Source organism: Monomorium pharaonis, chromosome 4 (assembly GCF_013373865.1).
Source record: "Monomorium pharaonis isolate MP-MQ-018 chromosome 4, ASM1337386v2, whole genome shotgun sequence".
Classification (NCBI taxonomy): Eukaryota; Metazoa; Arthropoda; class Insecta; order Hymenoptera; family Formicidae; genus Monomorium; species Monomorium pharaonis.
This window is the reverse complement of record NC_050470.1, coordinates 29,213,652-29,236,065: the sequence shown is the minus strand read 5'-3', so window position 1 is coordinate 29,236,065 and position 22,414 is coordinate 29,213,652. Positions and strand designations below refer to the sequence as shown.

At 33.3% G+C, this 22,414-nt stretch overlaps 1 protein-coding gene and 12 non-coding genes across 17 annotated transcripts in view; 1 reads left to right on the top strand and 12 right to left on the bottom strand.

Moving 5' to 3' along the window:
• Positions 1-20,525, top strand: part of LOC105839314 (protein furry) — a 37,436-nt gene extending 16,911 nt beyond the window's left edge. For 2 of the 5 annotated variants that reach the window (XM_036285140.1, XM_036285139.1), the window contains 22 exons: positions 1,040-1,249; positions 5,381-5,517; positions 10,795-11,034; positions 11,114-11,382; positions 11,593-11,719; positions 11,904-12,094; positions 12,168-12,808; positions 12,903-13,071; positions 13,141-13,450; positions 13,634-13,937; positions 14,050-14,564; positions 14,640-14,948; positions 15,050-15,218; positions 15,649-15,821; positions 15,978-16,052; positions 17,603-17,776; positions 17,847-17,984; positions 18,306-18,487; positions 18,556-18,748; positions 19,123-19,380; positions 19,451-19,952; positions 20,117-20,277. In XM_036285140.1, the coding sequence (XP_036141033.1) occupies positions 1,040-1,249; positions 5,381-5,517; positions 10,795-11,034; positions 11,114-11,382; positions 11,593-11,719; positions 11,904-12,094; positions 12,168-12,808; positions 12,903-13,071; positions 13,141-13,450; positions 13,634-13,937; positions 14,050-14,564; positions 14,640-14,948; positions 15,050-15,218; positions 15,649-15,821; positions 15,978-16,052; positions 17,603-17,776; positions 17,847-17,984; positions 18,306-18,487; positions 18,556-18,748; positions 19,123-19,380; positions 19,451-19,952; positions 20,117-20,277 (5,447 nt within the window). Of the gene's footprint in view, positions 1-1,039; positions 1,250-5,380; positions 5,518-10,794; positions 11,035-11,113; positions 11,383-11,592; positions 11,720-11,903; positions 12,095-12,167; positions 12,809-12,902; positions 13,072-13,140; positions 13,451-13,633; positions 13,938-14,049; positions 14,565-14,639; positions 14,949-15,049; positions 15,219-15,341; positions 15,544-15,648; positions 15,822-15,977; positions 16,053-17,602; positions 17,777-17,846; positions 17,985-18,305; positions 18,488-18,555; positions 18,749-19,122; positions 19,381-19,450; positions 19,953-20,116 lie in introns of those variants that run through there. The other 3 variants (XM_036285138.1, XM_036285137.1, XM_036285141.1) reach the window with 3 other exon arrangements.
• Trnaa-agc lies at positions 6,464-6,536 on the bottom strand. The gene has a single exon. It is a non-coding gene; the product is annotated as a tRNA-Ala (tRNA).
• Trnaa-agc lies at positions 6,617-6,689 on the bottom strand. Its single transcript has one exon. It is a non-coding gene; the product is annotated as a tRNA-Ala (tRNA).
• Trnaa-agc lies at positions 7,071-7,143 on the bottom strand. Its single transcript has one exon. It is a non-coding gene; the product is annotated as a tRNA-Ala (tRNA).
• On the bottom strand, positions 7,223-7,295 carry Trnaa-agc. Its single transcript has one exon. It is a non-coding gene; the product is annotated as a tRNA-Ala (tRNA).
• Positions 7,375-7,447, bottom strand: Trnaa-agc. Its single transcript has one exon. It is a non-coding gene; the product is annotated as a tRNA-Ala (tRNA).
• Positions 7,527-7,599, bottom strand: Trnaa-agc. Its single transcript has one exon. It is a non-coding gene; the product is annotated as a tRNA-Ala (tRNA).
• On the bottom strand, positions 7,679-7,751 carry Trnaa-agc. The gene has a single exon. It is a non-coding gene; the product is annotated as a tRNA-Ala (tRNA).
• Trnaa-ugc lies at positions 7,831-7,903 on the bottom strand. Its single transcript has one exon. It is a non-coding gene; the product is annotated as a tRNA-Ala (tRNA).
• Trnaa-agc lies at positions 7,983-8,055 on the bottom strand. Its single transcript has one exon. It is a non-coding gene; the product is annotated as a tRNA-Ala (tRNA).
• Trnaa-agc lies at positions 8,135-8,207 on the bottom strand. The gene has a single exon. It is a non-coding gene; the product is annotated as a tRNA-Ala (tRNA).
• On the bottom strand, positions 8,287-8,359 carry Trnaa-ugc. Its single transcript has one exon. It is a non-coding gene; the product is annotated as a tRNA-Ala (tRNA).
• Positions 8,439-8,511, bottom strand: Trnaa-agc. Its single transcript has one exon. It is a non-coding gene; the product is annotated as a tRNA-Ala (tRNA).
• Positions 20,526-22,414: the final 1,889 nt, after the last annotated feature.

Below are 22,414 nucleotides of genomic sequence, written 5' to 3'. Positions count from 1 at the left end.
ATTTTAGAAATTACTCGGATTATTTTAATGAAAATCTTGTATATGTTTCAAAGACTTCAAAGCTCATTTTTTTAGAATTATATTATTTTTTTATTTAATCAGAGGTCAGAATACGCAGGGTTTTTTTTACAAAAAAATGATACGTCAGTATGTCGTTCATTTTAAGTTTGAAATATTTTATAGTAAATGGAATAAATCAGCACAAACGAGATTTTTTATTATTTTTGACAAAATAAGTCAAGAAAAATTTTCCATCAACTTTTATATTTTTCATGTTTGAAGTTAAACCATATATGACATACAGTTATATAAAATTTTTATCTTGAACTAAAATAAGAATAAATTTTTTTTTAGAAAACTAAAGAGATACTGTATATAATTATAAATATAAAAAAATTTTTTTTGTAAAATATATTTTCTATATAATTGGAATAATTATTATAAAATCATGCATCATGGAATCGTGCAATGTAAATACATGGTAAATGTCAAATATTGATTTACTCATTATTAATTAATTAATTGAGTGACTATTAATATTTATTGACCTTAAGGCAAAAACGTGTTTTGCTAATAAATGTTATTGGTATTGATAATTAAACAAAATAATCAATATACATATATAAAATTTTATAGACATTTATAATTACATTTATAGATATTTATTTGGCGTTACCGTATTTTTTAACAATTTGTTGATTAAATGGTTTTTTAAATAAAATTTTTATTAGCTATAGATTTGTAAAGCATTCTTTCGTAAAATTAATTAGAAGTTTATTAATTAAAAAATCGTTTTTTTGCGCAATCTTTTAACATTAAATATTATTGTCAACAATTGATTGTTAAAAGCAAACATCAAATATAATAAAATTTTTTTTATTAAACGTGTAATGAAATTTCACTAGTCTTTAATTTCTAGGTCATAATGAAATTTTGGAGCAGTCTTGAATAATTAATAAGATGCTAATTTCCTTATATTTAATTTCCTTGTTAATCTAGTAATGTAATATTAATAACTTTATTTGGCTTTTTATTACAGGACACAATGATCCTCTTGCAAGCTCTGCCGCTACCGTAACTTCTGGTCCTGGTCAACAAAGTAATCCTGCAGGTGAGATCTCTTCAGGCGGCACGATTCGAGGTGGCACTTTGGACGTTCTTCTGTCGACTACTTATTGCCGCAGCCAAATGTACCTTTCGCGTCAACTGGCTCAATTGCATCCGGAACTCACGATGCCGATGTTTAGCGGTAAGTAAACTTTCTTACTTTTTTAATTAATAATTTTAAGCCTGGAGTGACATGTTGTGCCGAAACTTCTAACTAGATTTTTAAGAGAATTATTGCTTCCGATTTTAAATCCAACGTAAAGTTATGATTCTACTGATATATTTTTTTAATGCTAAAGGGTTTACGAACGGTCTTCAATGTTTACGAAACTTTGGCATTGACGATGTATCAAGACACGGAGACAACTTGTAAACCCCTTAATATTTTTAAACGTTAAAGTAAAGTTTATGTTTAACTTCTATATTTGTAATTGCTTTAACACAACATGTGGTTGATCAACAATACTGTATTTTATATAATGATATATATGACTATAATATCTATACTATAATATCGTGACATTTAATGTGTTCTATTATTGTGATAATTGACGTAAATTAATTCAGAGAAGCAAGGAGAGTGTATGATAAAGCATAATTAAAAACTTTTGTCTGTTGAATGCTTTAGTTGTAGAGAATATGGTTTAGAATTATTTTTTTACAATTGAAATATTATATTTTTCTTGTAATTAAAATATTGAAATCTGATTTAATATTGCATTTATTTAATATATACTATAGTATAAGTTTTTGTACTACAATTTTTAACACGAAAACTTATTTAAAAATAAACATAAAAATACAATATAAAATATATTAATTGTAAGTTATTGAAAATGTTTCATGCGTGAAAAATTACAATTTATCTCCTCGAAGCTCGTGCTAATTTCTGCGAAAAGCTTATATAATATCTATATTATTATATCCATACTTTATTAAAATATAAGAATTTATGTATTTAGAAAAAGCGTATTTTTTACGTATGATTATTTAAAAAATGTTTCTTTAATATGTGGAAGTTTTTGGTTGTTTTAGCAACATTAAAAAATATTCCCAAAATTTTTATGCATTTGTAAAAATAATTATATTATTTCAACTGGAAGTCAGCTTGTTTACACGGGAAAAAAATTACTCTCAAATTGGAACTTATGTATTCAAATTAACGCGATCCTTGTTTCATATATAAGCAAAAATATATAATTTTCTTAGAAGAATTTGAAAATCTAGAATTTCAAAATATTATAGTCTTATCTCAATACTATAAGTATTATTTTAAAAATATGATATAATTGTTTTGATAATTTTATTCTAAGAAAATTATAATCTTTGATTTAAACATGTATTTTCTATCCAATATTTTTTCTTTTTCATTCAAGAAAATTATTCTTAAATAACAAGAATATTATTTTCTTGGTTAAATTATATAAAATTTTAAAATAAATCTATATTCGAGTAAATCTTTTTGATTTAACACGATATAATCTCATTTCAAGATTCCCGTTTTGAAACTGGAGATATTGTCAAAACAAGAATATTCTTTTTTTCTGTGTACGTAATTTATTAATTTACATATAAAATGCTTGCTCTCTCTGAAAAAAATTGTTTTTATGTTTTCTACTTGGACATGTACAAAGAACGCGTTTTTATTAAACTTCTACAGTAGTTTTATATTAGTTATAAATATAATAAGGTAAAGTTATATTAAAGAAAAGGAAATGCTGCAAAGAGATTGCCTACTTTTCATTATTGATACAAAAACGCGTGATTCATGTACAACATAATGATTATTAGCGTTTGTGAGATTTAACAGAATTGTCGTATTTGTATCCATTACTGTAATATAACTCCGGAGGGAGTTACTAACTGTCAACAACAATTCTCATATGTCTGCGTTTTTATTATTTATATGCCAGAGGCGTTATTACGTAAATATTATCACCGTGCATCTGTTTTAACTAATCGAACAAACTCTCGTTATGGCAATTTAATATCAGAAAAATGTCAACAAAAAAAGTTTGTCAAGCAAGAAATGGTAGATCTTTTCTACCAGTAGAATCGATCACGTATACACATCTGTTCGAATATATGATATCTGCAGGATCATTAATTATCAGTGTCATGACTCAAACGCAGAGATTTTTATGCAGTATATCGCGATTGAAAAATAATGATTTATGATGGTAAATTTTGTCAAAGAAAGGCACTTTTCTTGCTTTATTCAGCCTTTATTCTAGTGATGCTATTGAAGTAGATTTGATTAATATTTTTAAAAGAGCTCGAGAGAATAAGTGGAATTTAAAAAATGTGAAATTAAAATTAATTCTAAAGGCTATATAAAATGGTTATATAAAACTTAGTAAGAAAAAAATTAAAGCTTTGAAATGTTCTTGTAGACGTCGTGTTGTTCGCAGAATTCGACTTCTTAATCAAACCCAGGACTAATATAGACTGACGGAAGACCAACCATGATCTATCTATTTACGAATTTAACCTTTTAACTACGAACGTTTTGTTAATGAGCTGCAAGACGTATAAAGCTGCATGGGCTTGTTTTACATAATAGATTGCTGCTCACCATCTCAATTTCATGACGCATGCCTGACATACTAATGTCACGGACCATGTTAAAGTGGCGAAGATATAAAAAAAGTAGCGGACCGATGCGCGATGAGAGAAAAATTTAACGATGCAAAATAATTCCGTTGCGTGAACCATTATTTTGCACTATTTCCGGCTAACCGGTTTACATCCGTTCGCTTTGACACATTTAAAGTACGAACGATTTTGCTTCTGGGAACGGTGTAACGCAAAACTGCAATTTTTCATGAAATCCTCCGTGCGTGATATTGCACTCAATAGCAGTCTAGAGAAGAAGTAAAAAATGCATTTTAATTCAAAGAGTAAGTCGAATCTATATTCTAGAAATATTAATTGTAAAAATTTCAATATGCAGTTTCAATCGAATATTCTCTTCGTATATAACATCTATTATAAAATAAAAGTTAGTTTTATGTATATAATTATTTTATTTTATTTCTATATATATTAATGAAGAGGGATAAAATATTTTAGGACCAAATATAAAACAGGCATATGCATACTAATAATGAGAATGTGGATATAGCATGTAAACAGAATTTAATCATAGCATAGATTGAAGCCTGTATTAATTAAGCTCATCCGCTTACAGCAAATTGAAATTTACAGAAGTATACAAGCCAATGGGTAGGTTTACTAAATGACGACATCTTTTAATTTAGTTCAATATACTACTTTATAAGCAATACTTTACAAATGACAATAACTGATTGAGCAGTTTTATATTTTGTATATTGAGAATCATTGAGGATTGAGAATTATAAAGAAATTTTATGACAATTATTTGATACGTTAATATCTTTGAAATTTAGATTAAAACGCGCAGGTGACACTGCCGAAACAAATGCAGACAATTATAAGTGAAAATAATGCCACGTAATTTCACATCTGCACATACACATTCAGCAAATCATTCATTTGTCATTTACGAATGCCGATGAAAATATTGAATGCTCTTTCACATCTTGCTGCTTAAAATTGGTACATTAAATTACTGTTACATTGAAAGCAATATTGAGTGTGCGTTTGACCGTTATTGATGTACAAATTAATTAAATGTAAAATGGGAATACAGTAAGTGAAAAAGAAAAAAAGAGAATACGGTAATGCGGGTCTCATTAAATTCAAGCTGTAAAAAAGTCGGTGTTTAAATATTTCCAGATTGAGAGGTGAGACAGATGATGAGAGACTCGATGTATATATGCGTCACGCGCGTATGAAATGTATTACAGTTGAAATTTAATATATTGTGTATTTGATAGAAGCTGGATGAGCTTGATAAAGAAAGAGATGTGCTCATACATATATTATCGAATAATTAATAAAGGAAGCAAAAGAAATAATTTAATGATGTGGCAATCCATTAATCCGTAAATTTAAAATTTATAGGATCGATGATGGTTTAATAGTTGTTGTTTTCTTTTTATTACTGGCATGAAATGGATGACGCTACCGTAGTGCCAGTAACAAAAAAACAAGCAATACACATTTCCTCTAATATAATTTTATTATATTATTTACAATGTAAAATTAACATGTAAGTTTAATAAAATAAACGTTTCTTATGACTGATTAATATCGAATAAGAAGAAATACATTGACAATAAAGCACTTTATTAATATAATTTGAAATATCATTCTCAGAAATTTATACTAGAGATTTTATATGTTTCAGAAATTACACATCGATTTCAAACAGCTCGCAGAGAAGTTCGGCAATTATTACTGCAATATTTGTTACCTTGGCTCCACAACATGGAACTAGTCGATCCTAATGTACCTCCGCCGTCTAATCCGTTGAGTTATTATCAGGTGAATGAAGCTCATTATCGTGATCAGCTTTGGAATAGCAGCGCTGCAGAAAATTGCATTTCGCTTTGACACTCTGAAATTCTGTGCTTATAAGCTTTTGTTTCTGAATTTATGCGCTAAATGAAAATAATGACATGGCAGGAATAAATATCAGAAAAGTTTAAGGCAGGAATATAATTAACAAAGCATTACTATTCAAACGCTGATAACAAAAGCTTTCTTGTATATAATATATATATCCATTTTGATTTATCAGAAAATTTACGAGATAATTAACATAATTTGCTATTTTTATTGCATATATATATATGGAACATTTTATTGCATGTATCTTTAATGCATAGCTTTTATACAAAATTCTTTATTCTTTAAACAAAATAATTGTTTACTCAAAAGGTAATAATGTACATGTTACAAAGGTGCTGGAAATTTCTCTTAGCATTTTTGCATGCTAAAATAAACTTCACTCAATTTTAGGTTTTACTCGATTTATAAAGAAAGATAGAATAGGGCGCAATCCAAAACTTGCAGAATTATTTATCTGGAAGGAATAGTGAAAAACTAGTATACAGTAATCGAATAAAAATCAAAGACTGTTTAGGATGATGAAATATTATTTTATATAAAATCTAGTATGTTTATTTTTTACGAACAATAAGATAAATGTTAGAATGTTGCAAAATTATACATATACTTTTTTCACATAAATAGATCATTATTGTGATTCAAAATAATTCGGCAATTATTTTTTGTTCGGTGTTACTGAAAGTAGATTATAATGATAATTTAAAATAATTTGTTAGCGAATTGGATCACAAGAGGTCTTAACTGAAATGATACAACATTTGCTTAGCATGCGATTTTACTTAATTTCTAATACATGTTAAATTTTTAACATATTCCTGGATGTTTTATAAATGATTTATTGTCCGCAAAAAAAAGAACTTGGAGGCGCCGGGTATCGATCCCGGTACCTCTCGCATGCTAAGCGAGCGCTCTACCATCTGAGCTACGCCCCCTTGTAATGCAATTCTGCAGCAAGATCAATCCGGTTCAGAAAAGTGATCTACTTTCGGTGAAAGGAGTCAGAAAAAAAGATTGGAGGCGCCGGGTATCGATCCCAGTACCTCTCGCATGCTAAGCGAGCGCTCTACCATCTGAGCTACGCCCCCATGTAATATAGATTGCTGAAAAGATTATTTTGGAACATGATTATGATCCATTTTTAATAAAGATTCAAATATAATATTGGAGACGCTGGGTATCGATCCCAGTACCTCTCGCATGCTAAGCGAGCTATCTACCATGTGAGCTACGCCCCCATGTGATCTAGATCGCTGATGAAATTATTTTGCATTATGATTATGATTCATCTTTAATAAAAAGATTCAAAAATAATTTTGGAGGCGCTGGATATTGATCCTAGTACCTCTTGCATGCTAAGCGAGCGCTCTACCATGTGAGCTACGCCCCCATGTGATCTAGATCGCTGATAAAATTATTTTGCATTATGATTATGATTCATCTTTAATAAAAAGATTCAAAAATAATTTTGGAGGCGCTGGGTATCGATCCCAGTACCTCTCGCATGCTAAGCGAGCGCTCTACCATCTGAGCTACGCCCCCATGTGATCTAGATCGCTGATAAAATTATTTTGCATTATGATTATGATTCATCTTTAATAAAAAGATTCAAAAATAATTTTGGAGGCGCTGGGTATTGATCCCAGTACCTCTCGCATGCTAAGCGAGCGCTCTACCATGTGAGCTACGCCCCCATGTGATCTAGATCGCTGATAAAATTATTTTTCAATATGATTATGATCTACCTTTAATAAAAAGATTCAAAAATAATTTTGGAGGCGCTGGGTATCGATCCCAGTACCTCTCGCATGCTAAGCGAGCGCTCTACCATGTGAGCTACGCCCCCATGTGATCTAGATCGCTGATAAAATTATTTTGCATTATGATTATGATTCATCTTTAATAAAAAGATTCAAAAATAATTTTGGAGGCGCTGGGTATCGATCCCAGTACCTCTCGCATGCTAAGCGAGCGCTCTACCATCTGAGCTACGCCCCCATGTGATCTAGATCGCTGATAAAATTATTTTACATTATGATTATGATTCATCTTTAATAAAAAGATTCAAAAATAATTTTGGAGGCGCTGGGTATCGATCCCAGTACCTCTCGCATGCTAAGCGAGCGCTCTACCATGTGAGCTACGCCCCCATGTGATCTAGATCGCTGATAAAATTATTTTGCATTATGATTATGATTCATCTTTAATAAAAAGATTCAAAAATAATTTTGGAGGCGCTGGGTATCGATCCCAGTACCTCTCGCATGCAAAGCGAGCGCTCTACCATGTGAGCTACGCCCCCATGTGATCTAGATCGCTGATAAAATTATTTTGCAATATGATTATGATCTACCTTTAATAAAAAGATTCAAAAATAATTTTGGAGGCGCTGGGTATCGATCCCAGTACCTCTCGCATGCTAAGCGAGCGCTCTACCATGTGAGCTACGCCCCCATGTGATCTAGATCGCTGATAAAATTATTTTGCATTATGATTATGATTCATCTTTAATAAAAAGATTCAAAAATAATTTTGGAGGCGCTGGGTATCGATCCCAGTACCTCTCGCATGCTAAGCGAGCGCTCTACCATGTGAGCTACGCCCCCATGTGATCTAGATCGCTGATAAAATTATTTTGCATTATGATTATGATTCATCTTTAATAAAAAGATTCAAAAATAATTTTGGAGGCGCTGGGTATCGATCCCAGTACCTCTCGCATGCAAAGCGAGCGCTCTACCATGTGAGCTACGCCCCCATGTGATCTAGATCGCTGATAAAATTATTTTGCAATATGATTATGATCTACCTTTAATAAAAAGATTCAAAAATAATTTTGGAGGCGCTGGGTATCGATCCCAGTACCTCTCGCATGCTAAGCGAGCGCTCTACCATCTGAGCTACGCCCCCATGTGATTTAAATCGCAGATAAGATTATTTTGGATTATGATTATGATCCATTTTTTATAAAAACAGACAAAAATTATTTTGGAGCCGCCGGGTGTCGATCTCGGTTCCTCTCGCATGCAAAGCGAACGCTCTACCATCTGAGCTATACCCATTTATAATTGGATTACTAGGCAGTTTATTTTAAACCGCTATCGTGATCTGTGGGAAAAAGCTACATCTATAATTTTATAAAATGGTAACATTTATCTTATTTTTGGAAAATAATTGAGTTACATTTTTGTAATACATTTGATTTTTATGATTAGCTTTGAGGATTGTGAATAACTTTTGAATAAAAGCTTTAAATTTTATCCTTGAAAATTCTTCTTGAAAATTCTACTTATCCTTTTGCATGCGCGAAGTAAACATGTTGTCTTATAGCCGGTAACTCTAATCGATTTTGTATAAAAATGTTTATTCATATTCTATATACGATTTGTGATTTTTATTTAATTGTGTACTAGACGAAGTTTTTGACGAAAAATGTTCCGCAAGTTTGGTATTGCGCTGATATCTTTGTATCTCTTTGTAAATCGGGAAAATTAGACGTTGTTAATGGACTGTAAACGTTCATTAAAACAAATATTAAGCAGAATTCGTAGAGAATGCAATATTGAACTGTGTGTACCGATTTTAATTGACTTGGAAATTCATCAATCGCAGTGCAATGATTGTAATCGCAATGTAATGATTGCACGTGTAATGCGAATACTCATTGATAAAACACGACATGGTTGAGCTCTTCGTGTCGAGTTTTTATTGATGAAATAAATTCAGAATTTTTATAAGAATATACAGTATTAATCTACAATATAATTAATATAAAATTAATATAATTAATATATACAACTGTAAATATTAATAGTTTATAAAATATGTATTAATATTTTCTAACAATATAAAAATGGATATATGTTGTAATATAATATACGACCTCGCAAAGAAATAGAATTTACATAAAAGACGCGTTACAAAATTTCATCAAGAACAATTTTGATAAAAATATATATACATTTTGGCACAAGTAAAAAATATCGATGCCAATATGTTCAAGGTTGAATAGGATATTTGATATACTACCCCGCAAAGAAGTAGAATTTACATAAAAGACGCGTTACGTTACGTTAACTTTGATAAAAGTATACATATAAATTTTGGCACAAGTAAAAATATCGATGCCAATATGTTCAAGGTTGAATACGATATTTAACATATCGCGTAACTGTTAAAGATTGTAGTAGTTTTTTTAATTTTATTAATAACGAAAGATGGCTCTATAAGTCTATTAGAATATCTAATTAAAATTCAGCGTGCGGAAATTGTATAAATCATAATTGAAGTACTTAAAATCTCTTTTCCTGTATCACGCGATTATCTAATGATTATCAATGATTCTTTTGACTATCATAGACATAGGTCAGATAGTTAAGTACCGTTTTTTGCGTATGAGAAATGCCGCGATCGATACCCAACGTTTGCTAGATAATTTTGTTTATCGCGCGTTCACTAGTGATCGTAAGGGCTCTTTTGATGATTGCGAGCATCACAATTGAAACGATAGATTGAAGTGGTATGTCAGACCGTCGAGAAGAAAATCCATTTAATGGAGAAGAGGCATAATGACATTACATTTGTCTTCCATCGAACGATGCTGCTCAATTATCGATGATGGTAATAATCTTGATCACCTTAGTGGATAGATGGATGAGAGAATTCTAATTCAAGTAGTTATATTAAGAGCTTTTCTGCTTGGCATGCAAACACTATTGTAATCGATTTCCAATATCCACGCCTTTCTTTACAATTGTACATTTCGGTACTTTACAATTGTCAGCAATAATAACGATATGATGTGACGAATTATTATTACCTTGTTATTGTCTCGTTTTGTAAGAGACGTAGGCAGATGAAGTTAACGAACTTGTGTTTTTTTTTGTTACGTAGTTATTTTTGGCTCTTTATCTCGAAAGCTGATTGATAGAATCTATTTTTATATTTGTAATCAAATCCCTTTAAATTTAATTGGCTTAAGGGATATTCTTTTTTTTCTTAATTAACTGTTTTAAAATACGAAAATTTTCTATATTATAAGAGAGGAAAAATAGCAATTTGAGAATCATAGAATTTTAATCTTTACTCTTTTCTATAATATTTTCTTAGAAAGCTTTTGTTGGCTTGAGGTTTTTACAAAAGATATTTTTTTACATTTCCGTTACATTTTTTAATTAATAAATTCTTTTACAGTATTATACGAGCGATGTGACACGTGGAGGAACACGCAGGGAAGGCTGGGGTAGTGCAGAAGCGACGGAAATGGTGCTCAATAATCTTTTCTACATCACAGCAAAGTTCTCGGACGAACATCCTAAAGAGACAGAAGAGCTTTGGGCGACTTTATGTGGTTGTTGGCCAAACAATCTCAAAGTCATAATTCGCTACCTGATTATTGTCTCGGGAATGGCACCTCAGGAATTGTTACCATATGTGAGTGAAACTTTTAAGATAACTTTGTATTTGCTGATAACGAGGCGACAATAATCTTAAAAATATTGAATCATTATAGGCAAAACGCGTGGTACTGTATCTAGCGCGTGCTCGTCCGGATCGTCTTGTCGATGAAATGATGACGGAATTAGAAACGGTTGAGACCTTAAATTGTTTGATCGAGCGGACGGAAACGCCACCTTTCTACCGGCTTACCAGCATGAGAAAAGCCTCGTCGCATAGCGACGCGCCCGCCGCTGATCCTGCCAATCCTCCTCGTGATCTCGGCGTTGAAAAGGGCACTATTCATACGAAAAGACATTCTGGCGAGGATCCTGTCAAAACTGGGTGAGTGACGTTCACGTGCTGCTGGCGATAAAATTATTTTTATTTTTATTAAAAATTCAATTTTTTAATAGTGAAATCTCTTAACTTTATTTTTCACGAAAGCAAAAAAACGAAAAATTAAAGGGAAAAAATAACATTTTATAATTGTGTTGCATGATATATCATGTTAATTGGAATTTAATTAAAAATACTTAAACTCTTCTCCCTCAGCTCGAAATCCGATACTGCGCTCCGAGCACTCGCGGGGTTTCAAACTCCAAGGACAGAAAAGACCAGGACTGCGAGTGGTCCACCAGTTCTTCCAGACGATCTATCAACTCCGACAACGGAAGCTGAGGTATTATTTTATTATATATTACTCTATTAAAGCTTGATTTATCGTTGTAAAAAATAAATTGATATAGTTGAAAGCTCTTGCCTTTTTTAACGATAACATTCTAAAACGATGAATAAAAATATGTGAAAGTACGCAATGCATTTTAACAGCGAAATTTCAACAATAAAAAGTGATTATTTTTTAGTTAACTACTGACGAATCGTGTTACGCTACTCGTAACGGACCTGTTGGGGTGAACGGAAAGATGCCGTGCGTCGACGAGAAGTTTGATATTCCTCAACCGCATCCTTTACCGATGCCGGAATACGGTGGATATTTCGCTCCTCTAACTGAATACCTGCCGGATAGCTCTCAGCCGATAACCGGATTTCATAGGTGATTATGAGCTACGATATTTATTTCGCCATATATGACACGCATTAATATCCCGATATTGTTGTTTTTTCAGGTGCAACATCGCTGTGATGTTGCTTACTGATGTGGTCATCGATGGGATTCAGCTTGATTGGGCTATACACGTTCCCTTGATGCTGCACATAGTTTTTCTCGGTCTGGACCATTCGAGACCGTTGGTGCGAGACCACTGTCGTTGCTTGTTGTTAAACTTGTTGGTCGTGCTCGGCGACCACCGTGATCACCTCGGCGTGGCGCGCGTGTTGCTCGCTTCGAAGACAGAGCAATTAGGATTGGGGCTTGCCACTCCGACTCTGCCGGTGTTGGAGCACAATTTCACGGAGATGGATCCGGAGTTCGACAGCTATCTGTATGGACCTCCCGCGATAGCTGCACCGCCTACGACACCGCCACCGTCATCTTCGCCACCTCCGCCTTCTTCACCGCCCCCGCCACCACCTCCTCCACCACCGCCCCCGCCACCACCTATGCCCCCCGATTCATCAGCGTCTCCTCCGGCACCTCCGCCACCCCCACCGCCACCTCCTCCTCCACCGTTACCGTCTTCCTCGGTTGCGGACGGTACACCTACTCACTCGTCTTTGTCAAATTCAACATCAACTCCGCCAATGTCAATGAATCACTCGAATCAATCTGCAATGGATGATAGTAAGGATTACGGAAATTGTCATTATGGTAAGATATTCATCTTAGATGTACTTATAAATTTATTTTTATTTTGTATTTATAAAAAGGAATTTTACAGAAATAAGAGAAACGCTTTTTACAGAATCAGCGGTGTGCAATAGCTGGCCGGCCTCCAGTGGAACGGCGACAAACGCGGTACCACCTGTTATTGTGACCCCAGAAGATACGCATAATTGGACCGGTCCTCAGCCGGGTCCCAATATGCCGATACAAGACGTTATTAAGTCTTTGATTAATTTCTTAGCGTCTAGGTATGAACATTAATGACATATTCAGGAAAATTTAGGAAATTATTAATTTAATATTATTTTTTATGATAGGACAAATCAACCACTTTGGAATTACGAGGATATGACTGCCAAAGTGTGGTGGGTGCGTAGTGCTGAGCAACTCACAATATTATTACGGCACGTATTACGTGTTTTTAGAGATTCTTTGCCCCATGCGTTAGTCAGTCAAAGATGGGCGCAAACGGCGCTGCAATTGGGTCTCTCCTGCTCGTCTAGACACTATGCAGGGAGATCTTTGCAAGTTTTTCGGGCGCTGCGTGTTCCCATAACATCCAGAATGTTATCTGATATCTTATCTAGGCTAGTGGAGACAGTTGCCGAACAAGGCGAAGATATGCAGGTATTGACAGTTTTTTTCGTCGATATAATTGCGTTTATTCAAAACATTACAGTCGATAAGTTTTAAAAAGAATTTTTAATTGAAATTTTAGAATCCTTTTATACGAATATTTTATGATTATTATTATTACTTATGTTTTTATGTACCTAATATTTACAATGTACATGTATTTTTATGTGCCAGGGATATGTAACGGAATTATTGTTAACATTGGAAGCGGCCGTCGATTCGCTCGAGTCAGATTTCAGGCCACTCGATTTTATGAAAGAGATCTTCAAGTCCACGCCTAATTTAAACAACAAGGATCCTGTATCGGGAAATGTGATCGGAGGGAAACGCAGTCCAGGAGGTGGAAATGGTTATCCAGCTGGTCCACACATGTTTTCTCACCTGAATCAAGGCGGACACACAAGGAGCACTAGTTATTCAGTTACTTACTGTATGAAGAGATCTAGCGGTGGAAATTCCGCGACTAGCGATATGAAAGGTTATTGTCATATTTCATGTTTCTTATGATATTTGATACAATTATTTTATGTATAAATTAAATTCTAATACACTGTTTTTTTTATGAATAAAATTAAAATTTTTGTTTATAGAACTAGAAAACAGAACTGGCGGCAACAAGTATCCTAACTCAAATTTGTCTAGATCAAGATCGGCACAGTCCTTGAAATTATTGGGCGATTCCGCCACGCAGGACGACAAGATGACGATATTAGCACAATTGTTCTGGTTATCGGTATCTCTGCTTGAATCGGATTATGAGCACGAGTTCCTTTTGGCGCTGCGGCTACTCAGTCGCGTGCTACACAGATTACCACTCGATCGACCGGACGCCCGGGATAAAGTTGAAAAACTGCAACAGCAATTGCGATGGACCTCGTTTCCCGGTGTACATGCGCTACTATTGAAAGGATGCACCAGTCCGAATACATACGAACCAGTTGTTACACTGCTGTCACAATTTACGCCTCTGCTAGATCTGCCAGTGGTCGATCCCACGCAAAGCCTCGCATTTCCAATGAACGTTGTTTCATTGCTGCCTTACATGCTATTGAATTATGAAGATGCAAACGAACTTTGTATTAGAAGTGCTGAAAACATTGCGCAAGTAAGGTCCTTTCTATTTTACTTGTTTTGCCACGTTAACAAATGAAAGGTATTGCATGCAATTATTCTCTTGTAGGTGAGCGCAGAAAAGGGGAAAAAATTGGAGAACCTTGGTACAGTCATGACATTGTACAGCCGACGTACTTTCAGCAAGGAAAGCTTTCAATGGACTAAATGTGTAGTGAAATATCTTTATGATTCCTATGCTCATCTTAGTTTCAATATGCTTGCTTTCCTTGTGGAAGTACTGGAAAAAGGTCCGAGTAGCGTAGCGTTGCCAGTACTCAGTATTATACATTGCATGTTGCATTATGTGGACTTGGCGTCTCCAGCCGCGCAACCGATCAATACTGAACTGTTAAGAGTGATCTCTAAATATGTCGAGGTAAAGTTCCAAGTATTTAATTAGCAATTAAATATCAATAATTAAATAAATAAGCATGTCATTAATCTATAATTTTTTTTATTCAATAAATAAATTAACAGGGTACTCAGTGGAAAGAAGCACTGAAAATTTTGAAGCTTGTAGTGACAAGATCGTCGACACTCGTAGCGCCGCCAACTTCGATGCATGGTTCATCCTGGGACTCTTCGCTATCATCACCACATCCTAGTTTCACCGACACAGAAATATTTACCAAGAAAGAACTACCGGGTAAGTCAATATGTTTGCTTAAATTATTCAATGCATATTTATTTTTCTTTTGTATGTATATTATTAATTTTGTTTTTTCTTTGCGGCATGCATGGCACGGATAATTTATTGCACTGCACCCAGGTTGCGATAAGAATAACAATAGTGATAAATAATTTTTTCCTAAAAGAAATAATTATTTTTCTAAATATACTTTACCTAATATATTTCAAATTATATTATATTTTCTTATAAATATATATTACTTATGTTCTTACAATTATTTGGATTTTAAGATATGTATCTGAAGCTTTTAGCTAAAATATTCTACAAATTATAGTAAAAATTGTATTTTATTATTATGTAGAAATATAAAACTATTACTCTATTTTTATCAATTATCTCTTTTTATATTGATAATATTTTTGACTATTTAATTTCTTATGAACAGGAAGAACAATGGATTTCACATTTGATCTGTCTCAAACACCAGTAATTGGTCGGCGTTGGTTGATACGTCAAGGTACTGAAGAAAAACTGATCAGTTCTCCACGTTGCTCGTTATCTTTATCGCCTGCTGATAATAGTGCCATTGCCGGATGGAAGAGGCCGTGGATGTCGCAGGTATAGTTATTAAAATTTTCAAGTAAGAATTCATTATACTTACAATTAAAATAGAAATTTGATTAAAAATTAAAGCTTATAGAAAGAAAATTTGATGTATTGAATTATGTATTTAAGGTTTAAAAAACTGTATATGTAGGCATTTTTTACTTTTAGGGCCGTGTCAGAGAGTGCTTGGTGAATCTGTTGACAACATGTGGACAAAGAGTTGGTTTACCAAAGAGCCCATCGGTATGTTTTTATTTGCGATACATTGTTCAATTATTAATTTGAGTAGTGTAAACATGTCCTATCTTATGATCTATCCTATATAAATAATACAATTATGTATATTTATACACAATTATATATTATTTTATTTCAAATTATATCTTGAAATATTTATACTTTGTAAATTTCTTTTTTTAAAACATAAAAATTTACATAAATATAGATATTTTAAAAAGTTATTTGATATGAAATAACATAACTATATGTATAATGTATACATATGTATGTATGTATATATAATTAGTGAACATCTGATCACATCAGAACATGCCATAGCATGCTTTACAGCGGAAGGCGGGCACATTTTTTCGAGCATTCTTAATTTATTTAACAACTTTAGAAAATAAAGTCCAAACAACTAATGTTCATCTGACATTTTTGGAGCTCTGGAGTCACCGCCTGAAGTGTTGTTATATAATTAAGAATTGTTCATCTGTACATCTTAAAAAACCAATTGATTCTCATTATGTACCCCTTTCTAGGATGAGCACATTAGTTCAATGACATTATATAGCAAGGTAAAGGGTTACTTATAAATGCAATCTGCACACCTGTTATAATTCGCAATAGTACAAGTACAAGTATTTGTAATTAATTGCAATGTTTCTATAAGTACTTTCACGCTTCAGTCAGCTTTATAAAAGTGTCCTCACTCGCACATAATTGCAGGAATAATGTAAATAAGATAATATATTTTTGTATAAAGTGGTAGTAGTGTCTAATTTTACAGCACAACCACATGGGATCTATTATCTTTTCACGCTTTGTCATCTAATTTCTGATTATATAAGAAATTAACTGTACGTTTATAATAGAAAATATTTTTACATATTCTTGATAATTATTGGATATATTAGATTCTAATTTGATGATATGTTATTAGTTTTGATATAAAATAATGATATCATTGTTTGTTGTTAAATATATGTACATAAATTATATGCAGACTCCATTACGCTATCGCATTAGTTATTAATCTTTTGAAAAATTAACAATAGAGAAAAATTAACAAAACTTTATATTTTTTATTTTTTAGAGTTAAAATACAAATTCGACATTTATCGCTTTCTAATTATAATATTAAAGTTGATTCTTTAACATTAATGTAGTTATTGTTATTTATAGAAATACTGTTTATTAGAATTTAAAGGAAATTGCGATAGCTCCAGAGCACTGTATATATAACTAATCGTTGTATAATATATGCACAATTGCTAAATATATTTTGAGTCAATTGACATAGTCAGAATTGAGACATATTAAAAGTAATAACTAACCGAAGGATTTAATTGAAAAGTAGTGAGGAAGTGGATTCTGGAATAATGGATATTGAATATTATTTATTACAATACCTTTTTTCAAAAAATACGAGACAGCCATGGACTTTATATTCATGAAATTGTTACTTATGTATTTGCTTCCAATCCCTCCTATTTTTTTGTTTATATATTTTTTTACATTATTAATCACTTAATTTTTTTACATTACTGATCAATTTTTTTTAAATTTAGGTTATATTCAGCCAAAGTTCGGACTTGATGGAAAGACAATCATCCATGGCTTCTTCAACGGAAGAAGTTTCTGGTGCAAATAACGATTTAAGCGGAGGATCTAGACGAGACGACGAGCAGTTTGGCGTATTTAAAGACTTCGATTTCCTTGAATATGAAAGCGAAAGTGTCGAGGTAAGCCCACTTTGTTATGACTTAAATAGAAGATATCAATTTTATAATTTTTTTTGTTAAACTTAACTAGGGTGAAAGTACAGACAACTTTAACTGGGGAGTTCGACGCCGTCCTCTTAGTGAAGGAGAAGAACGAGAACCTAGTTTGCGACAGTTCGAGGAAAGTTTAAGCGAAAAGACGCCATCATCCAGCAAACACACAACACGAGTAAGTACGGAAAAAATTAAAAATTAATTAATTCTATTATTTACAGTTTGGTGAAACGGGGAATTATAAAGATGTTTTTTGAGCATTGATATCTAGTTAATAAGCGTGTTTCAAGACTGACGAAATTGTCAGCGCGTAGTACATAAGCTAAGAATATTAAATTAATAAAAAAATTATTCAGTACTAAAATCCGCTGCAGACTGAAATAAACAATCTGAACTTTATTTAAATAATTTTATTATATAAATTGTTATGTTTTCTTTATTCTGTTTCTTATTTTTAATTATTTGTAATTATTATTAAAATTTGGGATGTACGTAGCGTGGTGTCACCGAAGAATCATCGGACGATGAGGCAGGATCAGAATCACCCTTGGATGAAGTACCAGGAGGATCCGGAACGGGACAGGAAGCAAACAGCATCCCAGGAATGTTCCCACCGTCTTCTCTTTCATTGATACCTAGTCGAACGCGTCATGACTCTTCCACAAGGTCTGACACATCGTAAGTTTCTGTCTAACGAACCTTTGGAAACATATATGCTAATCGATTTTACAATTCTTTGTTTATAGCGGGTCAAGTGCAGGAGATCTTGGAGACGTGACACCCTGCAACGCATCACCCAATCTGTCTGCGTTGATGCCCTTCCGACAGGTCGTACGAGACGATGCTGAGGAAATCTGGAGACAGCAAATTCAAAGTCTTATCTCACAAGCTCCGTACAATACTTTGAGTTTCTTCCAATTACTAAGCAAGATCTTGAGAGTAAGTATGCCTCTAAAAATATACATTTTGCAAGAAAAATATCTGCAATTTTATTAAATAAAACACAAAATACTTATTTATTTAGTAATATTGATTTTGTCGCTTTCAAAATAAGACTAACGTAAACAGCTGTTGTAAACAAACTGATTGACAGATCGCGTCCAAACTCTGCAATTAAATACTGTGTTGCCAGTTTACACACAAAACATTTGTTCAATACCTTTATTGCGAAACATTTAAATGATGAATTCCGGGTATTTTTTTTAACAAAATGTATAATTTATTTTAAAGATAATAATGCTAAATTTGACAAAAGATTAGTGAATTGTTACTTTCTCCAAAGAAAGTTGTAAAAGAATTATTATGTTTCATAGGATGTGAGTAGTAAATCTGTCGGGCTTACACGGGAGGCAAGTGCCTTGCTTTGTAACGGTAGCTCGGCCTCAGCTCATTTAGGTTGCCATTTATCTGCCCATGCTGAGCTACTTAGTTCAAAAGCTGAGCCACCTCTGGTGTGGTTCTCGGTGGCGATATTTGCGAATCAGCGGTTAAACGAAACACTGCGCTTTGGAATGTTGGAGGTACAAGAACATTTGGAAACATTTTTAGACAGGAAGGATCATGCTACGGAAGTAAGTTTTGTTAGGACACTCGACAACAATTTTTTGCGACAAATAGCTATGGTATTGGTTTTCTTTTCAGTGTTTGGAGGCAGCTAAAGCAACCGCCAAACTTCAGGCGTTAGGCGGCAGTCACACCACGGAAGCAGGCGTCGAAGAAATGCTGTTGGACCTAGGCAGAGCGCTCTACAAGTTGCATTTTCAATTACTTTTATTAATTGAAGCATCGAACAAAATGCTAGGGGCGCTAATGAATGCCGCTAGAAACGTACAAATTCCTTTGCAAGATCTGTCCGTTGAAATCGCTAATATGAAAATAGCATTAAGTAGAGCGCTCGAAGAAAGTACTGAGAGTGAACGAGGGACACCTACTCCGACACCCAGTCCTAGTCCTCTGCCTGGCTCTGGAGCTGTGGAAGAAGTCGCTAGAGTTGCCGAACTTCTGAGAAATGCACGATGGTGTCCGGCGCTTGAAGCTGTGAGACTGCACAGAGCACAATGGCCTGGAGATCCTTTTCATGATGACGATGACGTAACGACTGCCGTTAATATGTATTGCAAATACATAGGTCAAGATAGATCGGGTGAGTTAAATAGATATTTAATATACGATCAATCTTTTTTATTAGTTGTATGATGTCACTATCGTTCATTTTTGTCAATTATATATTTGTGTAATTTACATTTTTAAACACAACAGCACGTGAAATGTATGTTGATTTATATTGTGCATATCAATATGTTTTAGATATATTCGTAGTAACGAGAAAGGACGATGAGATGTCAGAAATATTTGGCAGACTTATGGAAAGTTTGTTTGAAGTACTGGCGGCCGTGACAGGATTAGAAGCGTCTGCGAAGGCCGCGCGTAATCAGCACGACTCTAATCACGCGAAAAACGATTGTTAATATAAGCTTTAAACACATATAGTATTACAAACCGTTCTCGTATAGATTTAAGTCGACGCATATATATATATATATATATTTAATTGTCGTACGTGTGTAGAAATCTTGTATACGATGGTAGGTAAATGTATGTATATACCTATATCACGAAAAGATTCTTAGACCCGTTATTTTGTTGTTTTTTTAATGCAAAGAACGTAATCGATTGTAAATTTGGTGAAATAAATTATCGAAAATCTCGAAAATGACATTTTGAAAGTCTTACATGATTTTTTATAGAATATCTATTCAGAATGATTCTACGAGAGAGACGATCAGTGTATAATATACAGCCTGTGGAAGGACATCAGGTTGAATTTTTTGAAGATGTGACGCGTTTTGTGAAAAGATTCGTTGACTTGGCGATTACCTCCGCGATAAAACTTGTTGCTGCTATGGTTCGTTAAGTTTCTTATCTTATAAATTACAGTATACGCGAATAATTTCTGTGTATATATTATATATATATATAATATAAAATTGTATACATGGAAACGATAACTTATAAGTATAACAATTGTTTATTTTGTTGTATATTTTACGTATACAATTGTCTATATTGCTCATAAATAATTGTTACTTGTACTGATTGCTTTTAACGTTAGGCTCATCAGTCCTCACTCAGTCATGCGGAATGGCCTACATGTGGAAATATGAATGCGCGAAACGGCTTGCGATGTGTAAAAGAGGAGATGCTCAGATGGAACCAATTATCGGTACAATTCTGAAAGAGGTCAATCATTTAAACAAAGTACATGCTTTATCAACCTTTTTCCACAGGCTTTAAAAAATTGGATGTTCCATGTAAAGTTTATTGGCCTTAACAGAGAAGGGACCGCTGAATTCTACGTGTATCAGGTTTTATGGAGTATACCCACACCGGCATATCCGGAGCCATATGTGACTGTCAGCGTGTTCTTCTGCATCGCCGCGAGTCGCGTGCAGCCGCTGCACTTTCCAGTTGACGTTAGTTTATTATGTATATTTTCAACTCTTTCCCCTTGCTCTTTCTATCCCTCTCTTTTTTATTCTCTTTTCCTCTTTTTTGCGTCATTAGATGTCGGCGAGAATGAGCAGATTTGGGTAATATCGAGAACCACTTTCAGCACGTTTTATCAAATGTGATATAATATAAATATTTAAAATATAGAAGTGTATATATATATGTGTGTATATATATATATATATATATATATATATATATATATATATATATATAATTACATTAACAAACTTGTATTAAAAGTACAGTAGCCAGCAAGTTTTACATATAAGTAGTCACGTATCAAATTAAAAGCTTACTTTAAACACTTTCATGAATGTGAATAAATTTTTAATAGATTACGTATGTGTTCGAGGGACATCACTTTGTGCATCGAATGAACGTAATCTTTAAACCGAAGTGGCTTTACGACATTCTCGATATGAAGACTATGCTGTTTAAAACTTTTACGTTTTAAGATCTCTTCCTATTCTTTTTAACATTTCTATGAAAAAGTTTTATTTACTTTCTTAAAATTATAGAATAAAAACAATCTTATCTGTGATTAAGAATTTGTACGTGTAAATGGTAATGAAAACGTGATATACATACAAACATATCTCATGTACCGAAACGCAAGCACAATTTCTCGTGGAACGGCTGCAGCTTTTCAGGGCAGATTTTTAAGCGCCTGCACCGTGCAGACTGTCGTAAAAGTAAGAGTGTCGGATTTCCGCGAATCGGGCACGCGCCGGCCGCAATCTGGTCCAGCACCGGACGCCGTTTCATTCCGCTCGGTTAAACAATACGAGCAGGTGATACCTCGCATTGTAAGAGAAGGAGAGAGAAAGAATACACATCGCGCGCTGTAATATTGCCATTCCCAATCGCACATTTATGACCTTTGCATTAAATCATTAACGCCAGTCGTTACAGCATTGATATTGCATTTCCTTGTCTACAGTTGTAAAAACGGAAAGATGAATGTAAAGTTAGAAAATTTACTGAACCGATTTACAAATATAATTTCTTAAATAAAATAAAAATAAAAATAAATTTTACTATATGTTAAAATATAAATATTCTTGTTTTTGCTATGTATGCTAGTCGCATGTT